This window comes from Anolis sagrei, chromosome 6 (genome assembly GCF_037176765.1).
Source record: "Anolis sagrei isolate rAnoSag1 chromosome 6, rAnoSag1.mat, whole genome shotgun sequence".
Taxonomy (NCBI): Eukaryota; Metazoa; Chordata; class Lepidosauria; order Squamata; family Dactyloidae; genus Anolis; species Anolis sagrei.
In genome coordinates, this window is record NC_090026.1 from 105,843,663 (window position 1) to 105,869,225 (window position 25,563).

Sequence of the window (25,563 nt, forward strand, 5' to 3'; positions counted from 1 at the left end):
CTTATTCCTTTCTTAGTTTTCTGCAAGATTATTTTTTTGTCGTGTCAGGAGCGACTTGAGAAATTGCAAGTCACTTCTGGTGTGAGTGAATTGGCCATCTGCAAGGACGTTGCCCAGGGGACGCCTGGATGATTTGATGTTTTTATCATCCTTGTGGGAGGCTTCTCTCATGTCCCCGTATGAGGAGCTGGAGCTGATAGAGAGAGCTCATACGCCTCTCCCTGGATTCAAACCTGCGACCCGTCGGTCTTCAGTCCTGCTGGCACAGGAGTTTAACCCACTGCGCTACAGGGGGCTGTAGCAGTGAGTTAATGGGTGTTCCATTCGTAGTAGAAACTGACTTTCAGAAGGTTCATGTTTATTATTGTTTCACGAAAATATATGTCTTCCATTTGGTTGCCTATCTGCATTACATTACCATAACGGCACCACTTTTGTTGGGGAGCAGGACTTAGGGGAGGAGTAAATTGAAATGGGATCAAATGTGGTGTACTGGTATGAGTGCTGGGCTAGGGGTGCATCTACATCTTAAATGAATGCAGTTTGACACTACTTTAACTGCCATGGCTCAAAGCTATGTAATCTTGAGGTTTGGAATTAGGTGAGGCACTTGGTAACTTTGGCAGAGAAGGCTAAAGACCTCATAAAACTACAACTCCAATTATTCCATAGTATTGAACCGTGCTATCTAAAGTGGTGTCAAACTGCATTAATTCTACAGTGTAGAAACATCCTATGACTTCCTTTTCAGCTATGAAAATTAAGTGGGTGATCTTAGGCAAGTCATACTCCCTCAGCTTTTTGAGGAAGGCAAGGACAAACCTCCTCGGAATAAATTTCAGAAAGAAAACCCCAGAATAGGGTGATGAGTCCCTAGCACACATACCAACAAGAAACTTCCTATGGAACTCAGTGGATTGACTCCCTGACCAATGACCACATCTATTAGCAGAACTGATTTTGAAAGATGTAAGTCAGCAAGTGTATTTGCAGATGAAATTTGTGCTGTGCAACCGCTTTGCATCATGAACAGGATACTTCCTCTTTTTTTCTCCATTTCTTATGAGAAATAAAAAAAAAGATCAAGAAAAAACAGGATAGCTGCAGAAAGCCTTTGGGCCTAAATCTGTCCACCTGAGAACACGCTGGATGCATCTACTACACTATAAAATGAATACAGTTTGATGCAACATTAACTGTCACAGCTCAATGCTATGGAATCATTGCAGTTGTAGTTTTAGAGCCTTTCCACACAGCCACATAACCCTGAATATCAAGGCAGAATAACACACAATATGTACTTTGAGCTGGGTTATCTGAGTCCACACAGCCACATATTCCAGTTCAAAGAAGATAATGTGGAATTTTATTCAATGTGTGGAAGGGGCCTTAGAAACTCTTAAGCAGATAACCTGCGATTTTATTCAGCTGTGTGGAAGGGGCCTTAGAAGCCCTTCAGCCCTTTCTGTCAAAAGAGTGCAGGTACCTCAACAAACTACAGATCCCAGGATTCCATAGCACTGAGCCATGACAGGTAAAGATCTGTCAAGATGAATTAGTTTTACAATGTAGATCTGCCACAGCTTCCTTCCCCTTTCTGAGGAAGTTATTGCCTTATTATTATTATTATTAAAAAGCAGCACAATATACAAGTGTCTCCAGCAGAGTCAGGCGGAGGCAAGAGGCAAGTCAGCCAAGCAAACAGGACTCCTCTCTGGCATCAGATAAACTCCCATGTGGACATGGCTGATAAGCAAGCATGCCTTTCTTGTGCATCTCAAAGAACATGAACTTGGCCCTGAGGAGCTGGAAATAGCGGGTACACCTACACTGCAAAATAAATGCAGTTTGACACCACTTGAATGGCTATGTCTCAGTGTTACACAATCTTGGAAGCTGTAGTTAGGTTTAAGGTTAGGGTTTGGTTTAGGGTTAGGATTAGAGTTAAGGGTTAGGGTAAGGGTTAGGATTAGAGTTAAGGGTTAAGGTAAAGTTTAGGGTTTGGGTTAGGATCAGGGTTAAGAAGGTTAAGCTTAGAGTTAGGTTTAGGTTTAAGGGTTAGGGTTAGGTTTAGGGTTAGGATTAGAGTTAAGGGTAAGGGTTAGGATTAGAGTTAAGGGTTAAGGTAAGGTTTAGGGTTTGGGTTAGGATCAGGGTTAAGGGTTAGAGTTAGAGTTAGGTTTAGGGTTTTACCATGAAAGAACGATGAACTATGAATATCTGTGTTCCGTTCTGTGTTGCGCAAATAGCGCTCCCGAAGGAGCGAAGCGGAAACAGCGTAACGCTCTGAGCTTCCGGACCCAGCTTTCATACTATTACCGGGATTTTATTCAGTTGTGTGGAAGGGGCCTTAGTCGTTGATTTGGGAGGATGCTTGTGGGGCTGTTTTCTTTACTATTGTCCAAGTGCTTGGTCGTTTTTGTAAGTGCGCTTGCTGTTGGTGTGCGGATATTAATGAAGAATCTCTTCTCAAACACCCAGCCCAACTTTGTTGCAAGGGCGAAGAGGAGGAGGAAGAGGAGGGGGAGAAAGTGCCTCCTTCTAACCCAAGGGGAGGGGGGGAGGGGAGGTGATTGACGGCGGGGAAAAGCCCTGCGAGGGGAAAGGCGGAGGAGGGGACGGTGGCTGCAGCGGTCGGACAAGGGCCAGACTCCTGATTGATGGAGGAGGAGGAGGAGCAAAGTAGAAGCAGAGGAGAGAAGGAAAGAAATCGGGGGAGCCAAGGGTGGAGCTCATTGTTACCAACGTTGCCGGACATGGCGAGGAAAGCCGCCCCGAAAACGAAAAGTGAACCAAGACACTGAAAAGTTTGCGAGGCGCGCCATGGCGGCAGATAGAGCGGAGTCTTGAGGGGGAGCCCTGGAAATGTTGGGCGCCTCTACACCATGCATGGGCCAACTTGGGCCCTCCCTCCAGGTGTTTTGGACTTCAACTCCCACCATTCGTAATAGTCTCAGGCCCCTTCCTTTCCCCCCTCAGCCGCTTCTTCTAATAAATATCGAAGCCCAATTCACTTCCTCTCCGAAGTCCTTCCCAACTTGCAGAAAAGCTTTCCCATAAACCAAAGAAGCCAGTTTAAAGGGTCTCTCCTCTCCAGGCGAAACTGGGTCAGCCTTGGCTAGAAAGAGAGTTAAAGATTCTTTCGTCTCTGAGGCCCTTTCTACACGGCTCAATATAATCCCACATTATCTGCTTTGAAGTATACGGCAGTATGGACTCGGATAACCCAGTTCAAAGCTGATACTGTGGGATATAGGGCTGTGTGGAAGGACCCTGAGGGAAAGGGAGTGGTGTTACTAATGGTGGTTCTTCTCTTTGGGCTGCAGTGCTAAACTGACTCAAACTTCGTCAGAAAGCAGAGTGCTGTCACTGAGCTGGGACTGAGGCCCCTTCCACACAGCTGAATAAAATCCCACATTTTCTGCTTTGAACTGGAATATATAGCAATGTGGACTCCAATTACCCAGTTCAAACATGATATTGTAGGACTTTCTAATTTGATATTCTGGGTTATATGGCTCTATGAAAGGGCCATAAATGGAGTCACTAATGGGTTTTGTTTTTTACACCTAAGTAGATGCTTGTTCTAGACTGGTTCTTTACTCTATCCCAGGATCTAAACCCAGATGATCTTTTTGTCCCAGATAATTTGGCAGTGGAGACTCATTTAATCCAGTTCTAAGCAGATTATCTGTGGCCCCTTCCACATTAAAACCTCATGTTATTTGCTTTGAATTGGAATATATGGCTGTGTAGACTCAGATAACCATCCACACACCTATTTAACCCAGAATATCAAGCCAGAAAATCCTACAATATCTGCTTTGAACTGGGTTATCCGAGTCCACACTGTCATATATCCCAGTTCAAAGCAGAAAATGTGGGGTTTAATTTAGCTGTGTGGAAGGGGCCCCAGTTCAAGCAGATATTGTGGGGATTTTCTGCCTTGATATTCTGGGTTACGAGTCCACACTGCCATATATTCCAGGGCCCTTCCACACAGCCCTATATCCCAGAATATCAAGGCCAAAAATCCCACATTATCTGCGTGTGGATTCAGATAACCCAGAGCCCTTCCACACAGCCATATAACCCTGGCAGAAAATCCCACAATATACCCCAGTTCAAAGCAAATAATGAGGGATTTTACTCAGCTGTGTGGAAGGGGCCCCAGTTCAAAGCAAATATTGTTCGATTTTCTGCCTTGAAAATCCAACAATTTTCACCACAAATGAAGAGAGATATTGACAAGCTGGAATGTGTCCAGAGGAGAGCGACTAAAATGATCAAGGGTCTGGAGAACAAGCCCTATGAGGAGCGGCTTAAAGAGCTGGGCATGTTTAGCTTGAAGAAGAGAAGGCTGAGAGTAGACATGATAGCCATGTATAAATATGTGAGAGGAAGTCATAGGGAGCAAGTTTGTTTTCCGCTGCTCTGGAGACTAGGCTTCAAACTACAAGAAGGGAGATTCCACCTGAACATTAGGAAGAACTTCCTGACTGTGAGAGCTGTTCAGCAGTGGAACTCTCTGCCCCGGAGTGTGGTGGAGGCTCCTTCTTTAGAGGCTTTTAAACAGAGGCTGGATGGCCATCTGTCAGGGGTGCTTTGAATGCAGTTTTCCTGCTTCTTGGCAGGGGCTTGGACTGGATGGCCCATGAGATCCCTTCCAACTCTATGATTCTATGATATACTGGGTTATGTGGCTGTGTGGAAAGGTCCTGAGATGGATGAGATCCTTGGATACAGGGCAGCCTAAAACACTAGTCTTGGGCCTCTGGGCTGGGTTGGGACTGCGAGGGAAGGAAGGAAGGGAGAGGAGGAGGAGGAGGGGCCTCTCATCATCCCTCCCCCCCTCTTTCCCCCCTCCCTTCAGGGGTCCCAAAGGCCCCGTGAGTCATCCTTGGCCGGCTTTGGGGCCTCCTGATTGGCTCTCCGGGCGCTTGTTGGACGGGAGGGGCGTGCCCGGGGTATAAAAGGCGCTCCTCCTCGGCCCGCAGCGCCTTTCTTGCCTTGCGCACCTGCAGCAGAAGCCTTCCACGCCGTCTCCTCCTCCTCCTCCTCCACTCCACACACTTTTGGGATTACAACAACCATGAGCACCACGAGCAGCCAGCGCACCTCGTCTTACCGCCGCATGTTCGGAGGCTCCGGCCGGTCCAGCATGGGGGGTGGTGGAGGCGGCGGCGGCACCCGCTACGTCTCCTCTTCCTCGACGCGCTACTCCCTGGGCAGCGCCATCCGGCCCAGCAGCGTGCGCCTGGTCTCCTCGGCGCCCGGCGGCGGGATCTACGCCTCCAAGTCGGTGCGCTTGCGGTCCAGCATGCCCGCGATGCGCCACTTGGGCGACGCCGGCGTGGACTTCTCCCTGGCCGACGCCATCAACACGGAGTTCAAGGCCAACCGCACCAACGAGAAGGCCGAGCTGCAGGAGCTCAACGACCGCTTCGCCAACTACATCGACAAGGTGCGCTTCCTGGAGCAGCAGAACAAGATCCTGCTGGCGGAGCTGGAGCAGCTCAAGGGCAAAGGCACCTCCCGCCTGGGAGACCTCTACGAGGAGGAGATGCGCGAGCTCCGCCGCCAGGTCGACCAGCTCACCAACGACAAGGCGCGCGTGGAAGTGGAGCGGGACAACCTCAGCGACGACATCCTGCGCCTCCGGGAGAAGTAAGCGCGCGACGGGCAGGGCGGGCAGGGCAGGGCAGGGCGCATGCGCGGGGGAGAGGCCAGCAGAGGGCTGGTGGGTTTGTGGGACAGGTGTCAAGTCTAAGGGCCCTTCCACACACACAGCCCTATATCCCAGAATATCATGGTAGTATGGACTCATAACTCAGTTCAAGGCAGATATTGTGGGATTTTCTGCCTTGATACTCTGTGTGGAAGGACCCTAAATTGGAGGGAGAGGTGAATCTGCTCTTTCGGACTAATGTCACAACTTAGTTTTACTTGTATACCACTTTTCCATTGATACACAATGTACAATTACGAATATAATACTACTACTAATAATAATAGGTAAAGGTTGTCACCAGACATTAAGTCCAGTCATGTCGGACTCTGGGGGTTGGTGCTCATCTCCATTTCTAAGCCGAAGAGCTGCCGTTGTCCATAGACACCTCCAAGGTCATGTGGCCGGCATGACTGCATGGAGCATTGTTACCTTCCTGCCAGACAGGCCCCTAGGATTTTGATTCGGGGGGGGGGGGCTGAGTTTGATTCAGGGGGGGGGCTGCGTCTGAGTGAAAGAGGGTCTACCCTAGCAAACCTTTTGTATCGTTACCCCAATACCCCCATGCATATGGGATATATTGAGTATGGTGATCAGATCATGATATGAATAAACATAACAGTTTAAATAATGCACCAGTAAGGCCTTTTCGCAGACCATCATGAAAATTTGGGGGGGGGGGGGCTGAAGCCCCCAAGCCCCCCCCCCCCCGGCTACATGCCTGATGCCAGAGCAGTGTCTATTAATCTACTCACATCTGTTAGGTTGGCAGAAGCTGGGGCTGACAGTGGAAGCTCATGCCACTCCCTGGATTTGAACCTGCAGCCTTTCGGTCAACAAGCTCAGCATCTTAGCGGTTTAACACACTGCACCACCAGGGGCTCCCAGTAATAATAATAATATGATACTATAATTATATATTTATAATATATGTAATATTACTAATAATATTACAATATAATGTTACAGTACAATATAGTAATATTTAATACTGATATTGTACTATGCGAATAATATATATTGTATATATATATGTCTTGTAAGCTGCTCTGATTCCCCTTGGGGTGAGAAGGGCGGCATATAAATGTTGTAAACAAACAACAAGCAACAATTACAGACCTGGAAAATAAACATTAAAAATGGAACTTAACAAAGAATAGGCCTGGGCAAAGTTTGGTCCTCCAGGTATTTTGGACTCCAACTCCTACCATTCCTAACAGTCTCAGGCCCCTTCCTTTTCCCCCTCAGCCACTTAAGCGGCTGAGGGAGAAAAGGAAAGGGCCTGAGGCTGCTAGGAATGGTGGGAGTTGGAGTCCAAAATACCTGGAGGGAGGGCCCAAGTTTGTCCATGCAAACTAGAGACCTTTGTAAGATTTACAACTCCCAGCATTGAGCCATAGCAGTCCAAACTATTTCAGCACAACTAGAGAATGAATCCACTTTAAATCTGGTTTCTGCCTCCTGCAGAATTCTGGGGTTTGTAGTTTAGTAAGGCTGTTAAATGTTCCTCCCTAAACTACAAACCCCAGAACTCTGTAGGAAGCAGAAACTGGATTTAAAGTGGATTCGTTCTCTAGTGTGATGAGCACTCTTTAGCCATCTTGAATCCCTATATTTGAAGGAAGGTGGGATAAGAATAAAGTAAATGAATAAGTAAGCTTGTTGGATAGGGTGAAAGGGCTGAGGTAAGGATAATTTCAAAGCATAGGCACCACCTCACTGGGGCCCCTTCTACATAGCTGAATAAACCCCACATTATTTGCTTTGAACTGTGATATATGGCAGTGTGGACTCACGTAACCCAGTCCAAAGCAGATATTGTGGGTTATCTGAGTCCACACTCAGATAATGTGGGATTTTCTGCCTTGATATTCTGGGTTATATGGATGTGTGGAAGGGCCCTGGGAGTCCTGCAGAAGACAGGCAGAACTTCTCTCCTTCCTCCAACACTCAGATCCTAAGCATTGATAAACCTGAACCTAGCAGGTTTTAACTAGGGCCCCTTCCACACAGCTGAATAAAATCCCACATTATTTGCTTTGAACTGGAATATATGACTGTGGACTCAGGCAACCTAGTTCAAAGCAGATATTGTGGGATTTTCTGCCTTGATATTCTCTTGATATGGCTGTGTGGAAGGGCTCTAGAAGACACTGATGGGTATCTCAACACTGTAAAATGAATGCAGTCTGACACCGGGTTGTTGTAAGTTTTTTGGGCTGTATGGTCATGTTCCAGACCAGAAGCATTCTCTCCTGACATTTTGCCTGCATCTATGACAGGCATCCCCAGAGGTATGACATCATTTTAACTCTGGCATGGAAAGCTACTGGCAAAGTAAAACTACAACTCTCAGAATTCACATTATTGAGCCATGGCAAAGTGGTGGCAAACTGCATTAATTCTAATGTAGAAATACCCCCTCCCCCATTGGGTGGGGCCATCTTCCCTTCTCAGAATTAGAAGAGGCATTTCCTTGAAGAATGTGGGTATAGCAAGAGTTTGCAGAGGAGAAACCTCTCTTCCTGTGGTCTAGGTCTCCTATGCTCCTATTTTGAGCAGCTAGTTGGCCACAACTTGAGCTTTTCTGATGGTGGCAAATTAATTTTTGGAGGCAACAACTCTCAGGGCCCTTCCACACAGCCCTATATCCCAGAATATCAAGGCAGAAAATCCCACAGTATCTGCTTTAAACTGGGTTATCTGATTCCACACTCAGATAATGTGTGATTTTCTGCCTTGATATTTTGGGATACAGGGCTGTGTGGAAGGGCCCTGGGATATCTCAGTTCACACTGCCATATGAAAGCAGATAATGTGGAATTTTAGCTATGTGGAAGGGGCCTCAGATAACCCAGTTCAAAGCAGATCTTGTGGGATTTTCTGCCTTGATATTCTGGGTTATATGGCTGTGTGGAAGAGCCCTGAGATAATGTGACTTTTATTCAGCTGTGTGGAAGGGGCCTTAGTCTTCCCACCAGAGTGTGTTGGTTTGTGAGGTTGTGGATTGTTAAGAGTTACAACTGCCTTCCCCCAAGTTATTTCTCTCCAAGTTTGTGGGTTGGCTAGGTGGAGCCCTTTCTACAGTCCTTGAATCTACTAGAAGAAAAGCCCCAGCTTTTGTTTAGTAGAGAAATGCAGGTTGGGTTTTTCCTTATCTGAAGTGTTCCATATTTCTTTGGATTCTGGAATTACAAAATCAGATATCCCAAGAGCCAAAGAAATGTTGAACATTTCTGATCCCAAACATTTGGGATAAGAAATACCACAACCTGTGAGTCTAGCAAAAAGATGCAGAAACTTTTCTTTTATTAATAAAGATATCCCCAGTCTTCCTTTTTGTGCCGCAAGCCACTTGCTTCTGCTTTCAAGGCTGTGGTTGCATTTGAAACTTGAAGCTGGGGAGAGACTGAGGATATGAAAGATGCAACCGCCCTGAGGCAGAAGCAGGCAGTGGGTGGCAAAAAGGTTCAGTGTTCAGTCATTTCTAGATTTCTGAATAAGGGAGACTCAATGGATTGATTAAAAAAATCTTCATTCAAGTTGCACCGATTATTCAGAGTGGGATTTTCCTAAAGCTTGGAAAAGTTATCTTTTGGGTACCAATTCCCATTCTCCCTCCATGGTTGTTGGTGTTTCTAAGCTCTGTTTTCCTTTAGGAATGAAGCGGATGGGATTTGAGTCTAAAATAAATAAAAACATTCTGCCTGTTCATTCTGTTAATTGGAAGGCTTGTGAGAATTTGTCACATGGTTTGATTCAGAATGATCACTTGGTGTGCTCATTGTGAGTCTGGGAAATCATGCCCTGATGGAAAAGTTCAGATTTTTCTGGAGTTATGCCTATTAAAAAAAGTTGCTTGTTGGAAGAGCCTAGAAACACCACTGAGTACAGTAAGACTCCTGTATCTGCAGATGGGGATATGTTCACTGACTTTGTGGGGATAGATAATAATGAACCCTATTGAAATGAAGGATACCTGATCCAAGAATACTATATAGAGCAGGCATGGGCAAACTTGGGCCCTCCAGGTGTTTTGGACTTCAACTCCCACAATTCCTAACAGCCTCGGGCCCCTTCCTTTCCCTCCTCAGCTGCTTAAGCAGCTGAGGGGGGAAAGGAAAGGGCCCGAGGCTGTTAGGAATTGTGGGAGTTGAAGTCCAAAGCACCTGGAGGGCCCAAGTTTGCCTATGCCTTCTTTAGAATCACACTGGAGGACTTAGGAAATGCCTCAAAAGTATATACATTGTTAATCATAAATAGATGAAACAGTGGATAGTGGTTCCATGGATATGGGGATCATACTATTTTTTTTAATAGAGTAGTATTCTCTTCACATTCCCCATGGCAAAGAACAAAAGTTTGATTTCGATACTTCCCATGATATTCTGTGTGAGTTCTGTGTCCATATGTTTGCAATTAGTTTTGAGTTAATGGGTGTGGCAGACTCCAATGTGGACTGTGATCTTGCAACCCATTCTGATGCAAGGTTACCAAAATGTAAATCTCATCAAAGGGGCTTTACACATAAGTAGAAGAATAGGATTGTAGGTTAATTGGTAGCGTTCACTACACAATTGGGGTTAAACTTCACTGATTTTGCTACAGTTGAGTAGACACACCCAAGGGCTGCACTGTTAGTTGCTACCATTGTTGTACCTCTGCATTACTTAACTTCAGATGGTTGAAAGTTCCAGATAATTTGCCTTATTGGTCTCAGTTTGGCAATGTGTCTTGTATGGAAAGGTCAAATTCCACCAGAATTGTGAATTAATTAAACAGTCTTAAGATGTAGGTCAGCATCTCCCGCCCCAGTTGTTTGAACAACATGGGTAATATTTTTGTGACTAACTGGTAGAATTAATGCTGTCCTTAACAGCAGATTATTCCAGGCTTGGTCATGAGGCAGTGAAAATGGAATCGCACAAATGGAGGAAGGGGGATGCTTTTGTCTGGAAAGCTCCTTCTCCCCTCCCCCCTTCCCCTCTTCTCCTGGGTGTGGCTGCTTGTCTATCAAATTGAACCTTCTCTTGGTTTATTTTTGACTGTCACTTTTATTTTACAGACTTCAAGATGAGATGATTCAGAGAGAAGAAGCTGAAAACAATTTGCAGTCTTTCAGACAGGTTTGTAGTGACTTCCTTTCATTTTTGATGAAAGTTTTAAAAGTATCAAGCCAGAACTTAAAAATTTTCACATGGAATTTAAAGCCACCTAGTGGTGGAATAAAGATAGGCATGCTCACTGATACTACTTTGACTAGATTTAACTTTTTTACTTTTAAAAAAGCAGTGTTTTGAGTCACAGACTACAATTAGCATGGAATCCAATCCTTCATTATTAATACGTAAATTTAGAAGTATATTCCAGAACTTGATGATGATACAGTGACATTTGTTGTAAGAAATCATTGTGTTCTACTTACAGGTTGAGTACCCCTTATCCGAAATTCTTGGGAAAATAATAATAATAATAATAATAATAATAATAGTAATAATACTAAACTGCCCTCTCTCCCCAAAGGGACTCAGGGTGGTTTATACAAACAAAAAGGCAAGCATTCAATGCCTCAGGTGAGTACAGATATATCAAAACAACACACATTAAAGCAACAGTAATAACAGTGAGCTTACAACAAAGAATTAAGCATTGTGATGAAAAATAAAACAAAACAATCCAATAAGATACAGCGTTTGAATTTAAGATTTTTTCCCCGCAGATTTTGGAATGCTTCCACATTACATAATGAGATAACTTGGAGATGAGTCATAGGTCTAAGCATGAACTTACATTTCATATACACCTTACACATATAGCTTGAAGAAGACTTTATAAATATGAGATCTCAGATTCATATACATCTTACACCCATAGCTTAATGCTAACTTTATAAAAACATTTTTAATTTTGTGCGTGAAATATTTTGTTTACACTGAACCACCAAAAAGTAAAAGTGCCACTATCTCAGCCATCCATAAGGACAATTTTGATTTTTTGAGTATTTCAGAATTCTAGGTGAGGAATTCTCAATGTGAATTTATCAGCATCATTCCTCTGAGAAGCTCAATATACTTTGCATGCTCAATATACTCTTGACGATGCCTGCCATAGATGCAGGTGAAACGTCAGGAGAGAATGCTTCTGGAACATGGCCATACAGCCTGAAAAACTTACAACAACCCAGTGATTCTGGCCCTGAAAGCCTTCGAGAATATCTGCATGTTTGTTTTCCTTCTCATTTAATGGCAGTCACAACCCTCTGATGTAGTTCTGGCTGAGAGAGCATCACTGGCTCATGCTTATTGTGTTTTACAAAATTCACAAGGGACACAAATCTGGATCGCTGGTGTCCCATCCCATCTCTGTGTATTTGTCTTCCTGAGCTGTGCTTAGACTTAACAATGACACTTCTGAGCACACAAAAGATTAACATCCATTTGTGATCTCAGATTTCTGGAGAGCCAGGTATTGTTCCCTGTTTTATCAGAGTCTGGTCTGTTACCCAGTGAAACCCCGTGGAATCAGTTTTTCTGATTGGTGAGGTTGAAAGGGAGCCATCTGTTCGCTTGGCTGAAAGGTATTAATGGTTTCTATGGGATTCACTATGGAATGCAGTCGCCGGCATTACTGCGAGTGTGGTGGTAGCAGATTGAAATAATAGAGGCCTTTGTACTCAGGGGGTGCTTAGGGCAGGCTGCATTCTTACTGGATGTGTAATGATGCAAGCATATTTTAGTAGCCCACAATTTAAAGCAGTGGGCACTTTTGCTGGTCCAGTCTCTAAGTGGGTATTGAACAAGCTGCCTATACTTCTGACATGAAGGATAACCTAATCCAATCTCTTTTAAGAAAGCATGCTAATGTCAAAATTGAATCATGAATAGCCCAGACACTTTGCCTTTTCACTAGACTGGGAAAAAGGAAACTGAATGCTGCAAATAGCTGTGGAGTCTTTTGAAGAGGACTTCCTTTGTTATAAGACTTGCTACGCATTAAAAAAGTGGTGTACTTTAATGTGCAAACCTTATTTTTGGTCATATTTTTGTTCCCTGAGAAGATATCGCTTTTCTTTAATGTAGTAGAACTTTCAATTAGTTTGCCTTTTTGCTTAACCTAAAACTAAATATTTTATCTTATATTAACATTTGATTTTACATTATGTTATATTCTTGGCCAGAGACCTTAATATTTTACTTACGAATTCTCAAACCTCCCTGCTTTTTAAAAGAGAATGAGAGGTAGAAATTGATTCAGGGAAAATAAAGTAGTCTCAATAGGAGTCATTGTATTTTCAGTGTGATGGTTCCATCTGAATGCTATCTTCTGAAAATGGAGTCATAAGCAGCCAAGTTGTGAATGTTTTAATTACCTGTATTTAAAACATCCCAATGGGTATCGAGGCCTGGTGCAAATTGAACAGTGTAACATGGTCACAAAGTTTGAATTGAACTTGACCACTTCAATTGAGGAGAAATATAGCATCAAAGAATTTTCATGATGTCTGCATGCAGTGGTAATTTTGACCACAAATGGTACGCATTGCTAATTAATAAGATATTAGGTCTTTGTGTTGCATAGGCACAAGAGCATTGTTTGAAAGTTCTGGTATATTTACACTAGGGTCACAAAGATATGAAGTAAAGTCAACCTGAGATAAGCGATGGAGAACAACCAGCCCAGAAGTAGAGTAGGTTCAGTCCCCAAGCATCTTTAAAAATTTGTTGTCGAAGGCTTTCATAGCCAGAATCACTGGATTGCTGTGAGTTTTCCACATCTATGGCAGGCGTCCTCAGATTGTGGGGTCTGCTGGAAACTAGGCAAGTGAGGTTTAGATAGCCGTGGAATGTCCAGGGTGGGAGAAAGAACTCTTACCTCAAACAGACAAGAGTTCTTTCTCCAACCCTGGATATATAAACCTCACTTGCCTAGTTTCCAACAGACCTCACAACCTCTGATGATGCGTGCCATAGATGTGGGTGAAACGTCAGGAGAGAATGCTTCTGGAACATGGCCATACAACCCAGAAAACTCACAGCAACCCATTTTTAACAGTTGTCAGTGATAAGAGATAAAAGGATGATTTCAAAAAATAGGATGGAACTCAGCTTTGCTTTTGGAGTCCAGTAAGCTTTCTCATTGACGGCTATTCCTCAGTTGACATGCATAAAAGTCATGTGCTTTGCATGTTCCCTGGGATAATTCCCAATTTGTTTTGGGCCTTTTGCCCCACCCATTGCTGGAATGCAGTGGCCAAGGCCCTTTCCAAATTGAAATTCAGCCCACAGTCTGAAAAGGGTTCCCCTTTTCCCTCCTTCAGATGAAAGGAGACGGATTCAGCAGGTAGGAAGGCAGGTGGACTCAGCAGTGTCCTGCCTAAATTATACAACTTCACTTGTATAAAGGCTTCCTGCTCATTACTTCAATTCTGCAAGCTAAATACTTTACTATTCAGGTTTTCTGGGTGCTTAAGTGGATAAATTTGGCACTTCAAAATTAAGTATCTGAGTCCTGAAATCTATGAATCTCAGTCCTCAGTAAGAAATTTGGAAATTTGGCTAAGCTGGTTGGGGCTTTTGGGAGTTGAAGTCCAAACATTTAGACCAAAGGTTGGTATCTATGGAAGTAGAGCAAGAGGTTGCACCTGTTTCTGAAGGATAATGAAGTTACACAGGGGCTGAGAATCTATTTGTTCTTGAGCGTAGCATGTTTCCATGTCTACCAGAACCATATAGCCTGCTGTTTTAAATGCTGAGAGGGTTTTTCTTTCCTGTCAGTATTGGATTTATAAGTGGGGAGCATGGTAGAAATCTCTGCAAGCACCTAATTAACCTAATTATTACCTCTTCGTGCAGATGTGAAGCAGCCAATACTTCTATAGGCCATAATTCAACTGTAGTGCAATTGTCACCTCCTAGTTCAGATGGTAAGGTGTAATTAACAGAATTTGAAATGTGAGATGTGGGTGTTTGTAACGGGTTTTTCCTTATTTAAATGCCTTGAAATGAAATGGCTTAAAATACCCACTCTTAGGTTCTAAGAGCCTTTGAAGCTTATACTGTTAAGACAGAAATTGATATTTATCTTATTGGGAAAAAGCCTTTTGCAGTTATGTGGTTTGCACTTGGAAATGTTTAGAAAGCAAGTTAAGCAGGTTTGGCTTAAGGAGGATAAACTCCATCAACATGTGTTGAAACACTTGGGAAAATAAATGTACACTATCATATTACATTATCAAAAGTGATTTATTTGGGGGGGGGGGTAGAGCATTGATTTCTTTATTCTTGAGCTGTAGACACCATAAATATATCTGAATGGTCCTCTCAACAAGCAGTTTTCAACATTAGCCCTCCAGATATTTTAGACTTTGACTTCATGAAGCTGAAATTTCCTCATGCCTGGTCCAGTTCTGAGCAACCCAGTTCAGGAAGAATATTGACAAGATTGAACATGTTTAGAGGAGAGCAGCCAGGACAATAAAAGGTCTAGAAACTATGAGGAATGGATTGCAGATCTGGGGGAGAGATGACTGAGACTTGGCATGACAGATATATTTCAATATCTGAAGGGATGTCATGTAGAAGATGGAGCAAACTTGTTTTCTGTCACTCAAAAGATCCTGCCCAAACATTAGGGGGAAAAACTTTTGAATGTGGAACAGACTGCCTTAGAAGATGGTTGAGTTTCTTTTGAAGCTAAATTGCCACTTTTCAGGACTGTTTCAGCTGTTTATTCTCACATTGAGAAGGTTGGACTAGATTGCCCTTGTGTTCCCCTCCATCACCATGACATTCCGTTTTTATTTATGTTGCCAGTTCTTGAAGCTAAGAAGCTTCTTGGTTCAGTTCTCCAAATCCATACTTTAGAAATTAATTATTGCTTAATACAGTAACTGGTCACATGTTCTGGAACAATGCCTTTATTATCCATTTCATTTTTCTGCCACCTTTCCTCTAATGAACTTAGGCCAGTACCTATGGGTCTCTGGCTCCATATTTATGTTCACAATTGAGAGGTAGATTAGACTGGGAGAGAGTAAATTGACCCATGGTTATCTGGTGAGTGTGATAGCTCAATGCAGATTTGTACCTGGATCTCTCAAACCTTAGAGGGAGCTGCAGTGGTGCAATGTGCCTTGTGTCAGCTGAACTGCTGACCTGAAGGTTGATGTTTCAAATCTGCGATGTGTAGTGAGCTCCTGTCTGTCAGCCCCATCTTCTCATGCAGGGACATGGGAGAAGCCTCCCACAGGCTGGTAACACATCCAGGCATCCCTTGTAGATGGCCAGTTCTCTCACACCAGAAGCAATTGGCAGTATATTCTCAATTTGCTTCTGACACGGTACAAAAACAAACATTAGTTTAACATACTAACATTGTTATTAACACAGTATGTGCTTTCTTCCCTGCAACTAAATAAAAAGGAAGAAAAAGTGTTTGAATTAAATTAGGAGATGCAAAAAATTGAAATTTTTTGAGTGTCGGAAAACCAAAAAAGAGAGCCCTAGACCAATAAGATGTTTGTGCAGAAAATAATATATACTTGTATAGTTTTTGAAAACTGCAGACTCTTTTACATCAAGAAGAAAAGGGGGGAAAGTCTGTGGTCCTCTCTGTGAGAAAGAAAGATACAAAGGTTTTCATCTCTAGTTTTAATGTATTCACAGTGTACATTTTTTGAGTTAGACCTGAACCGCCTGAAGGAAGAGATGAATTCTTCCTGTCGGCTTGTGCTTGTCCAGCATAAGCTGTGGGCTTTAAGCATGAAATCGGATTTTTAGAATTGTACTGCTCAGCTCCTCTGTGGAATGGCTGGCTGACCTGCACAGTGCATAGCAAACAAAAGTAGTCTACTGATACCAGCTCTAATCTCATCACATGCTGCCAGATATATACAACACAGCACTGTCTGTGAACTTTTATTATGGCTGTACTTCCTGTATTTACTGTCCTTCTCTAGTCTGGGTGATGTGCTCTTCCCTGGGGCCTCAGTTCTTTCGTGATGTTAATAATCCCATCATGTAGAATATGGTTTCTGTCCTCCATGGAATAAAGTGAACATAAGCATTTTGTTATAATAACCTTTGGAAATACTGTACCATATTCTCCCTTGCTTGGATTTAAGAATAATCAAGAATGATTATTTACTAGGACTCTGCTATCAATCAAAATGAAATTGTCACCAGGAGATAGTTGCTTATCACTCTTGGTAGATAGATACCATCCATATTTGAGTCAATAAGAGCATTTAAAATGCCAAAACATTTTTAAAAGCCTTTGAAACTGCAAAAAAATGCTGGTTTGACATATTCAGTCCAAAATTAGTTAAATAGCCACTGATGTTTCTTTTTCAAGGAAATATTAATTCAGTCTGTTTACTTTGACTTGTTATTAATAAACAAAACCGAAAGGAGCATGCTAGCATACTTTTTAAAAGATCAGTTTTTTTCTATGCATTCAAAGAGCCTTAATAATTGCATTCAAACAAATTAAACATTTTACTTTGTGACTATTGATACTGGATGTTTTATTAACTGAGGATACAGTAGCATCAATACTGCTTACCATGTTCAAATTCTAAAGGGGAAATGCACTGAATGTTGTTGATTATTTGCTTTCCTGAAGATGAAAGCTTTCTCAGAATAGCTACATAGAGAAACTTAATTACATCTTTAATTTTTCTGTTTGGTTTTAGTCATTACTAATCAGTGTTACGAAAGAATGTAGGTCTAAAAATGGAAAATAGTCTGCAGAAAAACATGGCTGAAGGAAGTGAGTTTTCCTCCAATTGTTTACTTTGCAATATTTTCCATGGAAACAAATGTCAGTCATTCCCCATCAAAATGAAAACCATTGAACACCTTTAAAACATGAAATGCAGTCACCTCTCCACATTTACTAGGGTTAGGGGCATAGGATCACAATGGAAGTGAAAAACTACAAATAAACAAATTGCCCCTTTTAAAAATCTGAGAGAATATCTTATTCCTTCAGGTGACCATGTGACTATGGTCAACTTCTGGTGGTAGTTGCACTGGAGGGCCTATATATTTCTAGAGCTAATATTCTCATAAAATGCATGAATACAGTAAACAAATCCATGCATGTTGAACTTGCAAATGAGGAGCATTAACTATATTATTTGTCCACTACTTCATTGGGCAGTAGTTAAAGACAACTACAGGTTGTCTTTAAGCATGTTCAATTCACAATTCTGTGTGATTCCAGTTATAATTGCTCCTGATAATGATTTCCTCTTCTCCTTCCTCAGGATGTTGACAGTGCCTCCTTGGCCCGTCTGGATCTTGAACGCAGAGTTGAATCCTTGCAAGAAGAGGTGGCTTTCATGAAGAAACTTCATGATGAGGTAAAGCTACTTTGGTCAACTTTGGAGTGCAGATACCTTGAAAATGAGAATAGCATTGGTGAATGTTTCATATCTGCTCTGTCTTCTTCAAGGAAATCCGTGAGCTGCAGGCCCAAATTCAGGACCAACATATCCAGATTGATATGGATGTTGTCAAGCCTGATCTCACTGCTGCCCTGCGGGATGTGCGCCAACAGTATGAAAATGTGGCTTCCAAGAACCTTCAAGAAGCTGAAGATTGGTACAAGTCCAAAGTAAGTAAATGGGTTATCCCAGACAGTTTAAATAATAGGAATTTGTAATATTTTAATAGAAAGAGGCAGTTTGAAGTTTCAGCAGACTTATCACTTGGATGCACTTGGATAAGGTTCTTTGAAGGTGAGAAAGAAATTTCTGTGGAATGTCAGGTAGCTTTTACTATCTCCATCTCTCCATAAAGATATGGGGCGTCCTTGCTTTCAGTTTTCAATGCTAAATGATTATGGTGGTTCAGGAAATGGTTATCCTGTGCTGTTGATTGAGTATGGTTCACATGTATTGATAAAGCAATTAAACAAAATTTGAAAGAACCCATTAAAGAACACACTGAGAAACCAGTGTGTTCTCTTCAGCCTTGTTACTATAGGAAGTAAATGTCCTAATTTAAACTTCAGTAGTCCAGTTTTAGCAATGTCTTCTCATAAATAAACATCATTGAATTGATTACTAACAGATGAGCTAGAATAGAGGATGAGTCTTATCTTTTCCTGATATGTTGAACTACCATCTTATTCCTGATGAAGTACATCCCAAAATATCTAATGGGGATATGCCCTATTTTCCATATCAGATAGTAAAGGTAAAGGAAAAGGTTTCCCCTTGACATTAAGTCTAGTGATATCCGACTCTGGGGGACAGTGCTCATCTCCATTTCTAAGGTGAAGAGCAGGCATTGTCATAGACACCTCCAAGGTCATGTGGCTGGCAGTACCTATTGATCTACTCACATTTGCATGTTTTCAAACTGCTGGGTTGGCAGAAGCTAGGGCTAACAGTGGGAGTGCACCCCACTCCCTAGATTTGAACTGCTGATCTTTCAGTCAGCAAGTTCAGCAATTCAGAAGTTTAACCTGCTGCACCACTGGGAGCTCCTATATCGGATAGTAGAGAGGATTAAAAACATGTTCCACATGACTATACCATGACAAAGAAATCCACTCCAAATTATATAAACTACTTAGAAACAGTATTTATAAAATATCTGGTTCAGGATCTCCCTAACAAATGGAATTGCAGATAAAACTCTAGAAAAAAATGGAAACAGTTTGTACACAAGTCAGAGTTTAGTACTTCTAACAATTCATAGGAACTCAATTTCTTTTTCTGTTGCTGGATATATACAATCGATTCTTTGCTTCTTCATGTGTTTTTCTGATCTGGAACAATAGTTGCAGGTGTAGAATGTTCAAATGTCTTGCAAGCTTTTGTTGTGGAGCATTTAGTTTGCTGTGGATGAGTTTTGCTAAGTTCTTAAAATTCTGCAGGAACATCTGTCTTGTAAAAAACTATATAGGAACAAAGTAAAAAAAAGGGGGGATCAAATTGCAGTATTGCTAAACCATACAGTTAAAATATGGAAGCTTTTTATAGGAAAGGGCCTAGTGAACTAAAGCACTCTCAATCAAAAATAACTTCTCCTATAAGGTGTAGATCACAAACTGGAAGTTTTCTAAATGTAAGCCAAATGACAATATAATGGAGCTGTGTATTTGCACAGGGGATCTGATCCAGGACTGTTTGTGTAAAGTATGATTACTGAGTAATCAGGAATCCTATTTTTCGTTAGTTTAAAGTGAACAATGGTTTTTTGTTGTTGTAGTTGTTTCTGACTAAATTTACCACATAATTGCCTTGGAGGACCTGGGAAATGACTCAAGAAATGTTCTCTCTAGAGTTCTATCAGATTACGGTCAACTTAGCAGAGGGTACTTCTCTAGGTATTTTTTAGGGTTTTCCAGGGTGATTTATGGTATTCAGAGTTATTTGTGTATAAAGGAAACCACATTCAACAAGCTAATTTAATAAATAGGTGTACTGTACCAAATCTTTGCTACATGTTAATCTGCTAGTCAGTACAAAAGACAATGTTGCATAAAGGGATAAGTGTTACTTTATAGTTGCAGTGTTTTGTGTAATTATTAACCTGGTACCTTTTTAGTTTGCAGATCTGTCTGAAGCAGCCAACAGGAACAACGATGCCCTGCGCCAGGCCAAACAAGAAGCTAATGAGTACCGCAGGCAAATCCAGACTCTCACCTGTGAAGTGGATGCACTCAAAGGAACCGTAAGTAAAAGATGCTACTTAAAACAGAAAACTTCGGCTGATTTAAAGTATTAAAAAATGCTTGCAATGTACTGTTAAATGGACAGTTTGCTAAGCATGCAAGAGCACCTAAGCATTGTAAAGTATAGGTCAAATAGACCTTTAAGCAGTCTATCACCAAGGTTTAAGGATCCAAAGAAAGTCATAAGTAAGATTCAGGTTCACTTGTTGTGTCCCTTTGTTTCTGATTTATGACAACGCTAAGACAAACCTACCACAGGAGGTTTTTTTGGCAAGTTTCTTCAGAAGGACTTTGCCTTTTACCTTTTTTTGTGTCTTCCATATTTCCAGATGAAGTGAATTGGAAAGGAAATTTTATTTCCTTTACATAAAACTAAAATATTATTTACCATCATTGTTTAATTCTTCTATTCATGCGTTTAAAAAATTCTTTGCAGAATGAATCTCTGGAGCGTCAAATGCGCGAGATGGAGGATAACTTTGCTCTTGAAGCTGCTAACTGCCAAGACACTATTAATCGTCTCCAGGACGAAGTTCATAACATGAAGGAAGAAATGGCCCGCCACCTTCGCGAGTACCAAGACCTGCTGAATGTAAAGATGGCTCTTGATATTGAGATTGCCACTTACAGGAAACTGCTGGAGGGAGAAGAGAGCAGGTACTAAGTGCATCTAATAGTAGACCAGGGTGGGCATAGTGGCCACATGGTTGTTTGTTTACTTCAAAGTGTGCCCCTAAATGGCTTCTAGGGAGGTGCAAGGCATTTTCAACTCATTTTGGGCTCATCCATTTTAAGTCCATGAGAGATTTTTTAAAAAAAAATCAAGAAGGGAAATAAGCAAAATAAAAATTTTCTTGATCCTAAACTGACTGAGGGCATGTTTAGCCTGAAGAAGAGAAGGCTGAGAGGAGATATGATAGCCATGTATAAATATGTGAGAGGAAGCCACAGGGAGGAGGGAGCAAGCTTGTTTTCTGCTTCCCTGGAGACTAGGACGCAATGGAACAATGGCTTCAAACTACAAGAGAGGAGATTCCATCTGAACATTAGGAAGAACTTCCTGACTGTGAGAGCCGTTCAGCAGTGGAACACTCTGCCCCGGAGTGTGGTGGAGGCTCCTTCTTTGGAAGCTTTTAAGCAGAGGCTGGATGGCCATTTGTCAGGGGTGATTTGAATGCAATATTCCTGCTTCTTGGCAGGGGGTTGGACTGGATGGCCCATGAGGTCTCTTCCAACTCTTTGATTCTATGATTCTATGATTCTAGGGCCCTCTTAAAATATGGCAAACATGTTCCATTCTGCCTCCAAGTCATTTGGGGCCCAAAAATGGTATTTGGAGTAGGGGTGGGGAATGCAGTCCCCCAAAGTCTCCTGGGCACAGATGTGGCCTCCTATCTTCCAACAATTGCCCACTTTTCCAATAGGCAAACCTTAGAAAAATTGCAAATGTATGACCATATTCATTCTTTTTAACAGAATTTCTGTACCTATTCCAACCTTTGCTTCCCTGAACCTGAGAGGTGAGTAGATTTTAATTGCTTCTATGCTTATTTCATGAAATAATCTAGTTAACAGTAATGGCATTACATGAATACAAAAATCTTTCAAGGCTATGATCTGTTGATAGATTTTTTTACAATGACAACTCATTGATTGTGGCCAGCAAGTTGGCTTGCATTTGGCCCCCTACCCCCATAGCAGTTTGGGTAATATTTCACTGATAGTACTGAAATGATCATTGCTTATACGAGATAGCATGTTTTAGAAGACTTAGCTGTGATATGTCGTTCAATTCACAGAAACAAACCTTGAGTCCATTCCTGTGGACACTCACTCAAAGAGAACACTGCTTATCAAGACTGTTGAAACTAGAGATGGACAAGTAAGTGCAAGTAAACATTTATTGGTGGATGAAGAAAAGGGGCTGCTTGTGTGTCTTAGAAAGGTAGATAAATACAAGGCTTCTAACATAGTTGCAGTGGGGAGGTGTCTCTGCACCATCTTAAAAATAAGAATAAATGTGGTCCATTATTATAGTGGTGCCTGCCAGTGTTTTAAATAGAAGTCCTGCATGTTTTTCTTGATAGCATTGGATAGCAGCCAGTAAAGCAGGTACTAATTATCCAAGATTCAAACACTTCCTGAATTACCTGGTAATTGGATGAGTGAGAAGATGAATATTCTTGAGACAGTTGGCAGTAATATAGTTCTTGATAAAGCCTTGAAAGTAGTTGGCTTGGGATTTTGCTGTATTAGACTAATTTAGTTTATTCCACTGGATCTGTTTTACATTATTTGCACCCAGGACCAATTCATTTTGTGGAAAAGAATGTTGACTGTGCCAGCTATCTGGGCCATTTGTGAGATCACTGACTCAGTTCAGAGCTCTGTATCCCCAGCGCAAAGAAACACAACACTGGATACTGTGTTTGTATAGATTAACAATCTGCACCATCTTTGAGGCAAATTGAAGTGTGTGATGAAAGGAGACCAGCTGTCTCCTTAACTACAGAGCTGGGGTGCATTGCATGAAATGTCTTGGACAGGGACAGGTGTTAAAAAAAATAGGAGAGGGTTCTGCAGTGAGCTTGATGTGGTTTTTGACTTAGCTGGATAGGGATAGTAAGTGCAAACAATGTGACGAAATGGGCTGTACTTCCATTCAACTGCCAAAACATTTTTTAGACCAAGGGTATATTCTCAAAGTTGGCACCTGTGCATGATTTGCTGGTGGCTGTAGCTAAGCCCCAAATTGGAAACATCTCTCTTGGCTTCATCCTTTATATCTCTTCCTCCTAGCTCTCTGAATTGATGTCTTATTAACTGTTTGGGATTCAGGCAAATTCCATTTGGGATTCCTCGGCTGCAGGAAATTCACCCCTGTTTTACACTACAATGCAGGCTGCATAGTTGTTATGGTTTATATTTGTTCACAACAGTTCTGACTCAGTTTACCTGTTTGAATGTATCTTCTCCTATGAACGATCTCGGAGGTTAAGATCATCTGGGGAGGCCCTGCTCTCGGTCCCACCTTCTTCACAAGCACAGCTAGTTGGAATGAAAGACAGGGCCTTCTCAGTTGTGGCCCCTTGGTTGTGGAACTCCCTACCTAGCGATATTCAATCTGCCCCCTTCCTTCTAGCCTTCAGAAGGAGAATAAAAACTTGGCTTTGGGAGCAAGCTTTTGAAAAAGAGTGTAGAGCAGTGATTTTAATGTGGAATATGTACAATTGAATCCAGAATGGCATTAGAGTCTGATCCTTGGATGGTGTGTTTTAACATTGGAATGTATTTTATTTATTTATTTTTTATTTTTTATTTCTCGTGTCAGGGCAGCCAGTCAGTTATATTACAATTGTAATATTATAAGTTATATTACAATTGTAATATTTTAATTATGCTTAATATGTATTAATTTTAATCCAATTTATTATTAAGTTAACACTGTATATTTTAGGCACTGTATAGGTGCCATATGTAAGCTGCCTTGAGTCCCCTTTGGGGTAGAGAAAGGTGGGATATAAATAAGGTAAATAATAAATAAATTCACTAGTTAAAAATGGAATCAAAACATTAAAATGGCACTTGTCTGTGAGATAGGTTCTGCTCAGTTAAAAGTTTATTGCCATTCTAATGTCTGATGCTCTTTTGTTTTCTCAGGTTATCAATGAAACTTCTCACCACGATGATCTGGAGTGAAGAGAGACCAGCCCATCTTGAAATCAAACCCTTACCAGCAAGACTAAAAAGAGAAACCGCTTTCAAGTGCCTTTCTGCAGTTTTTCCAAGAGCGCAAGGTGGTTATGCTAGGAGAACTAGGTCTTAGATCTTGCAAAACTGACTCTCTCTTGAAGGATTTAGACGAGCTTACAAAAAAGGGAGTCTAGTTAAGATAACAATATATTGTGCTGCAATACTGTTTTTTAAGTTTCTGAATTGAATAAAATGGCTTTTTTCAGCACAGTATGAGCAACCCCTCACTGCTTCAATAAACATTTGGGAAATGGCTTTTGAATGTCTTACTTTGCGGCAAGATTTTAACAATGGTAATCTAGTTTTGTGTAACAGCGGTAAGAAATGTGTCCGTGATGAAAACATTTCACACACATGCACATCTGCTGCTATCAACTTTGTGCCTGTCAAGAACTACATTCATTTTAGGGGAATGGGGAGGTACATGTCTTCTCTTTGAGGTGGTGTGGCAATAAACATCATTCTTTTGCTTCCAAATTACCTGGTATGGTTTACCATGGTAAGTAGTTACTCGGTAAGTAGTTACCATGCAAGTAGTTACTCGGCTCTGAGATTGTAAGTCAGGCATTGCCAAGTATCTAATACGCAGCCAGATGTCCTTAACACCCATATTTTTAGTGCTGGGACCCTGGATTTGATGAGCACTCTTGGCAGGCTTCCTTGATACTGTTTTAATTCTGGGAACACACAGAGACCTTGGTCAGGGTCTTCATTGATGCAGTTCCTAAGGTGAGCTTTGGAGAAGGAAAGTAAAGAATGAGTCATATAAACCTAGACCTAGGATCCACAAATCAGAAAAGTTTACCGCAACCAGCACAAAAGGAGGTTTGGTGTAATTAGTTATATATATCGATCTCTTGAATTCAGTCTTATCAACTTGTTGGTAGGAGCCCCCGGTAGCTCAATGTGTTAAACCCTTGTGCCAGCAGGATTGCTGACCAATAGGTCAGTGGTTCAAATCTGGGGAGAGTGGGTTGAGCTCCCTCTGTCAGCTTCAGCTCCCCATGCGGGGACATGAGAGAAGCCTCCCCCAAGGATGGTAAAACATCCAGACGTCCCCTGGGCAACATCCCTGCAGATGGCCAATTCTCTCACACCAGAAGTGACTTGCGATTTCTCAAGTCATTCCTGACACGGAAAAAAAAAACTTGTTAGTGTTTACTTCTGTAGTCTGTTCTTCCTTCACTTTCCCACACTGGTTGGGGACAATGGGAGTTAAAGATCCGTGTAAAGGACCAAATCTTCTTGAAATCCACCACTTGCTTTTGGACATTCTGAAACCTGTATAGATTTCAGAAAGAGTTGAAATAAAAATAACAGCCCATCTATCTTGCTGACAGTTCTTAGTGGTTATGTCTTGCTCATAGCTCCTGGATGGTCCTTTTCTGACCTTT

At 41.8% G+C, this 25,563-nt stretch overlaps 1 protein-coding gene across 1 annotated transcript; it reads left to right on the forward strand.

Moving 5' to 3' along the window:
* The first annotated feature begins 5,006 nt into the window (after positions 1-5,006).
* On the forward strand, positions 5,007-24,424 carry VIM (vimentin). Its single transcript, XM_060782341.2, has 9 exons — positions 5,007-5,667; positions 10,794-10,854; positions 17,997-18,092; positions 18,185-18,346; positions 20,290-20,415; positions 20,853-21,073; positions 21,893-21,936; positions 22,216-22,298; positions 24,077-24,424. The coding sequence occupies exons 1-9, from the start codon at positions 5,093-5,095 to the stop codon at positions 24,113-24,115; spliced, it is 1,407 nt and encodes a 468-aa protein (XP_060638324.2). The 5' UTR covers positions 5,007-5,092; the 3' UTR covers positions 24,116-24,424.
* The last annotated feature ends 1,139 nt before the right edge of the window (positions 24,425-25,563 follow it).

What these genes read in the sequence shown, in the direction of transcription:
- VIM (XM_060782341.2), top strand. Translation starts at nt 5,093, where the DNA reads ATGAGCACCACGAGCAGCCAGCGCACCTCGTCTTACCGCCGCATGTTC. An exon ending in TGAAGAAACTTCATGATGAG is followed by an intron (nt 18,093 to 18,184) that starts GTAAAGCTACTT and finishes GTCTTCTTCAAG; the next exon opens with GAAATCCGTGAGCTGCAGGC. An exon ending in CTGGAGGGAGAAGAGAGCAG is followed by an intron (nt 21,074 to 21,892) that starts GTACTAAGTGCA and finishes TCTTTTTAACAG; the next exon opens with AATTTCTGTACCTATTCCAA.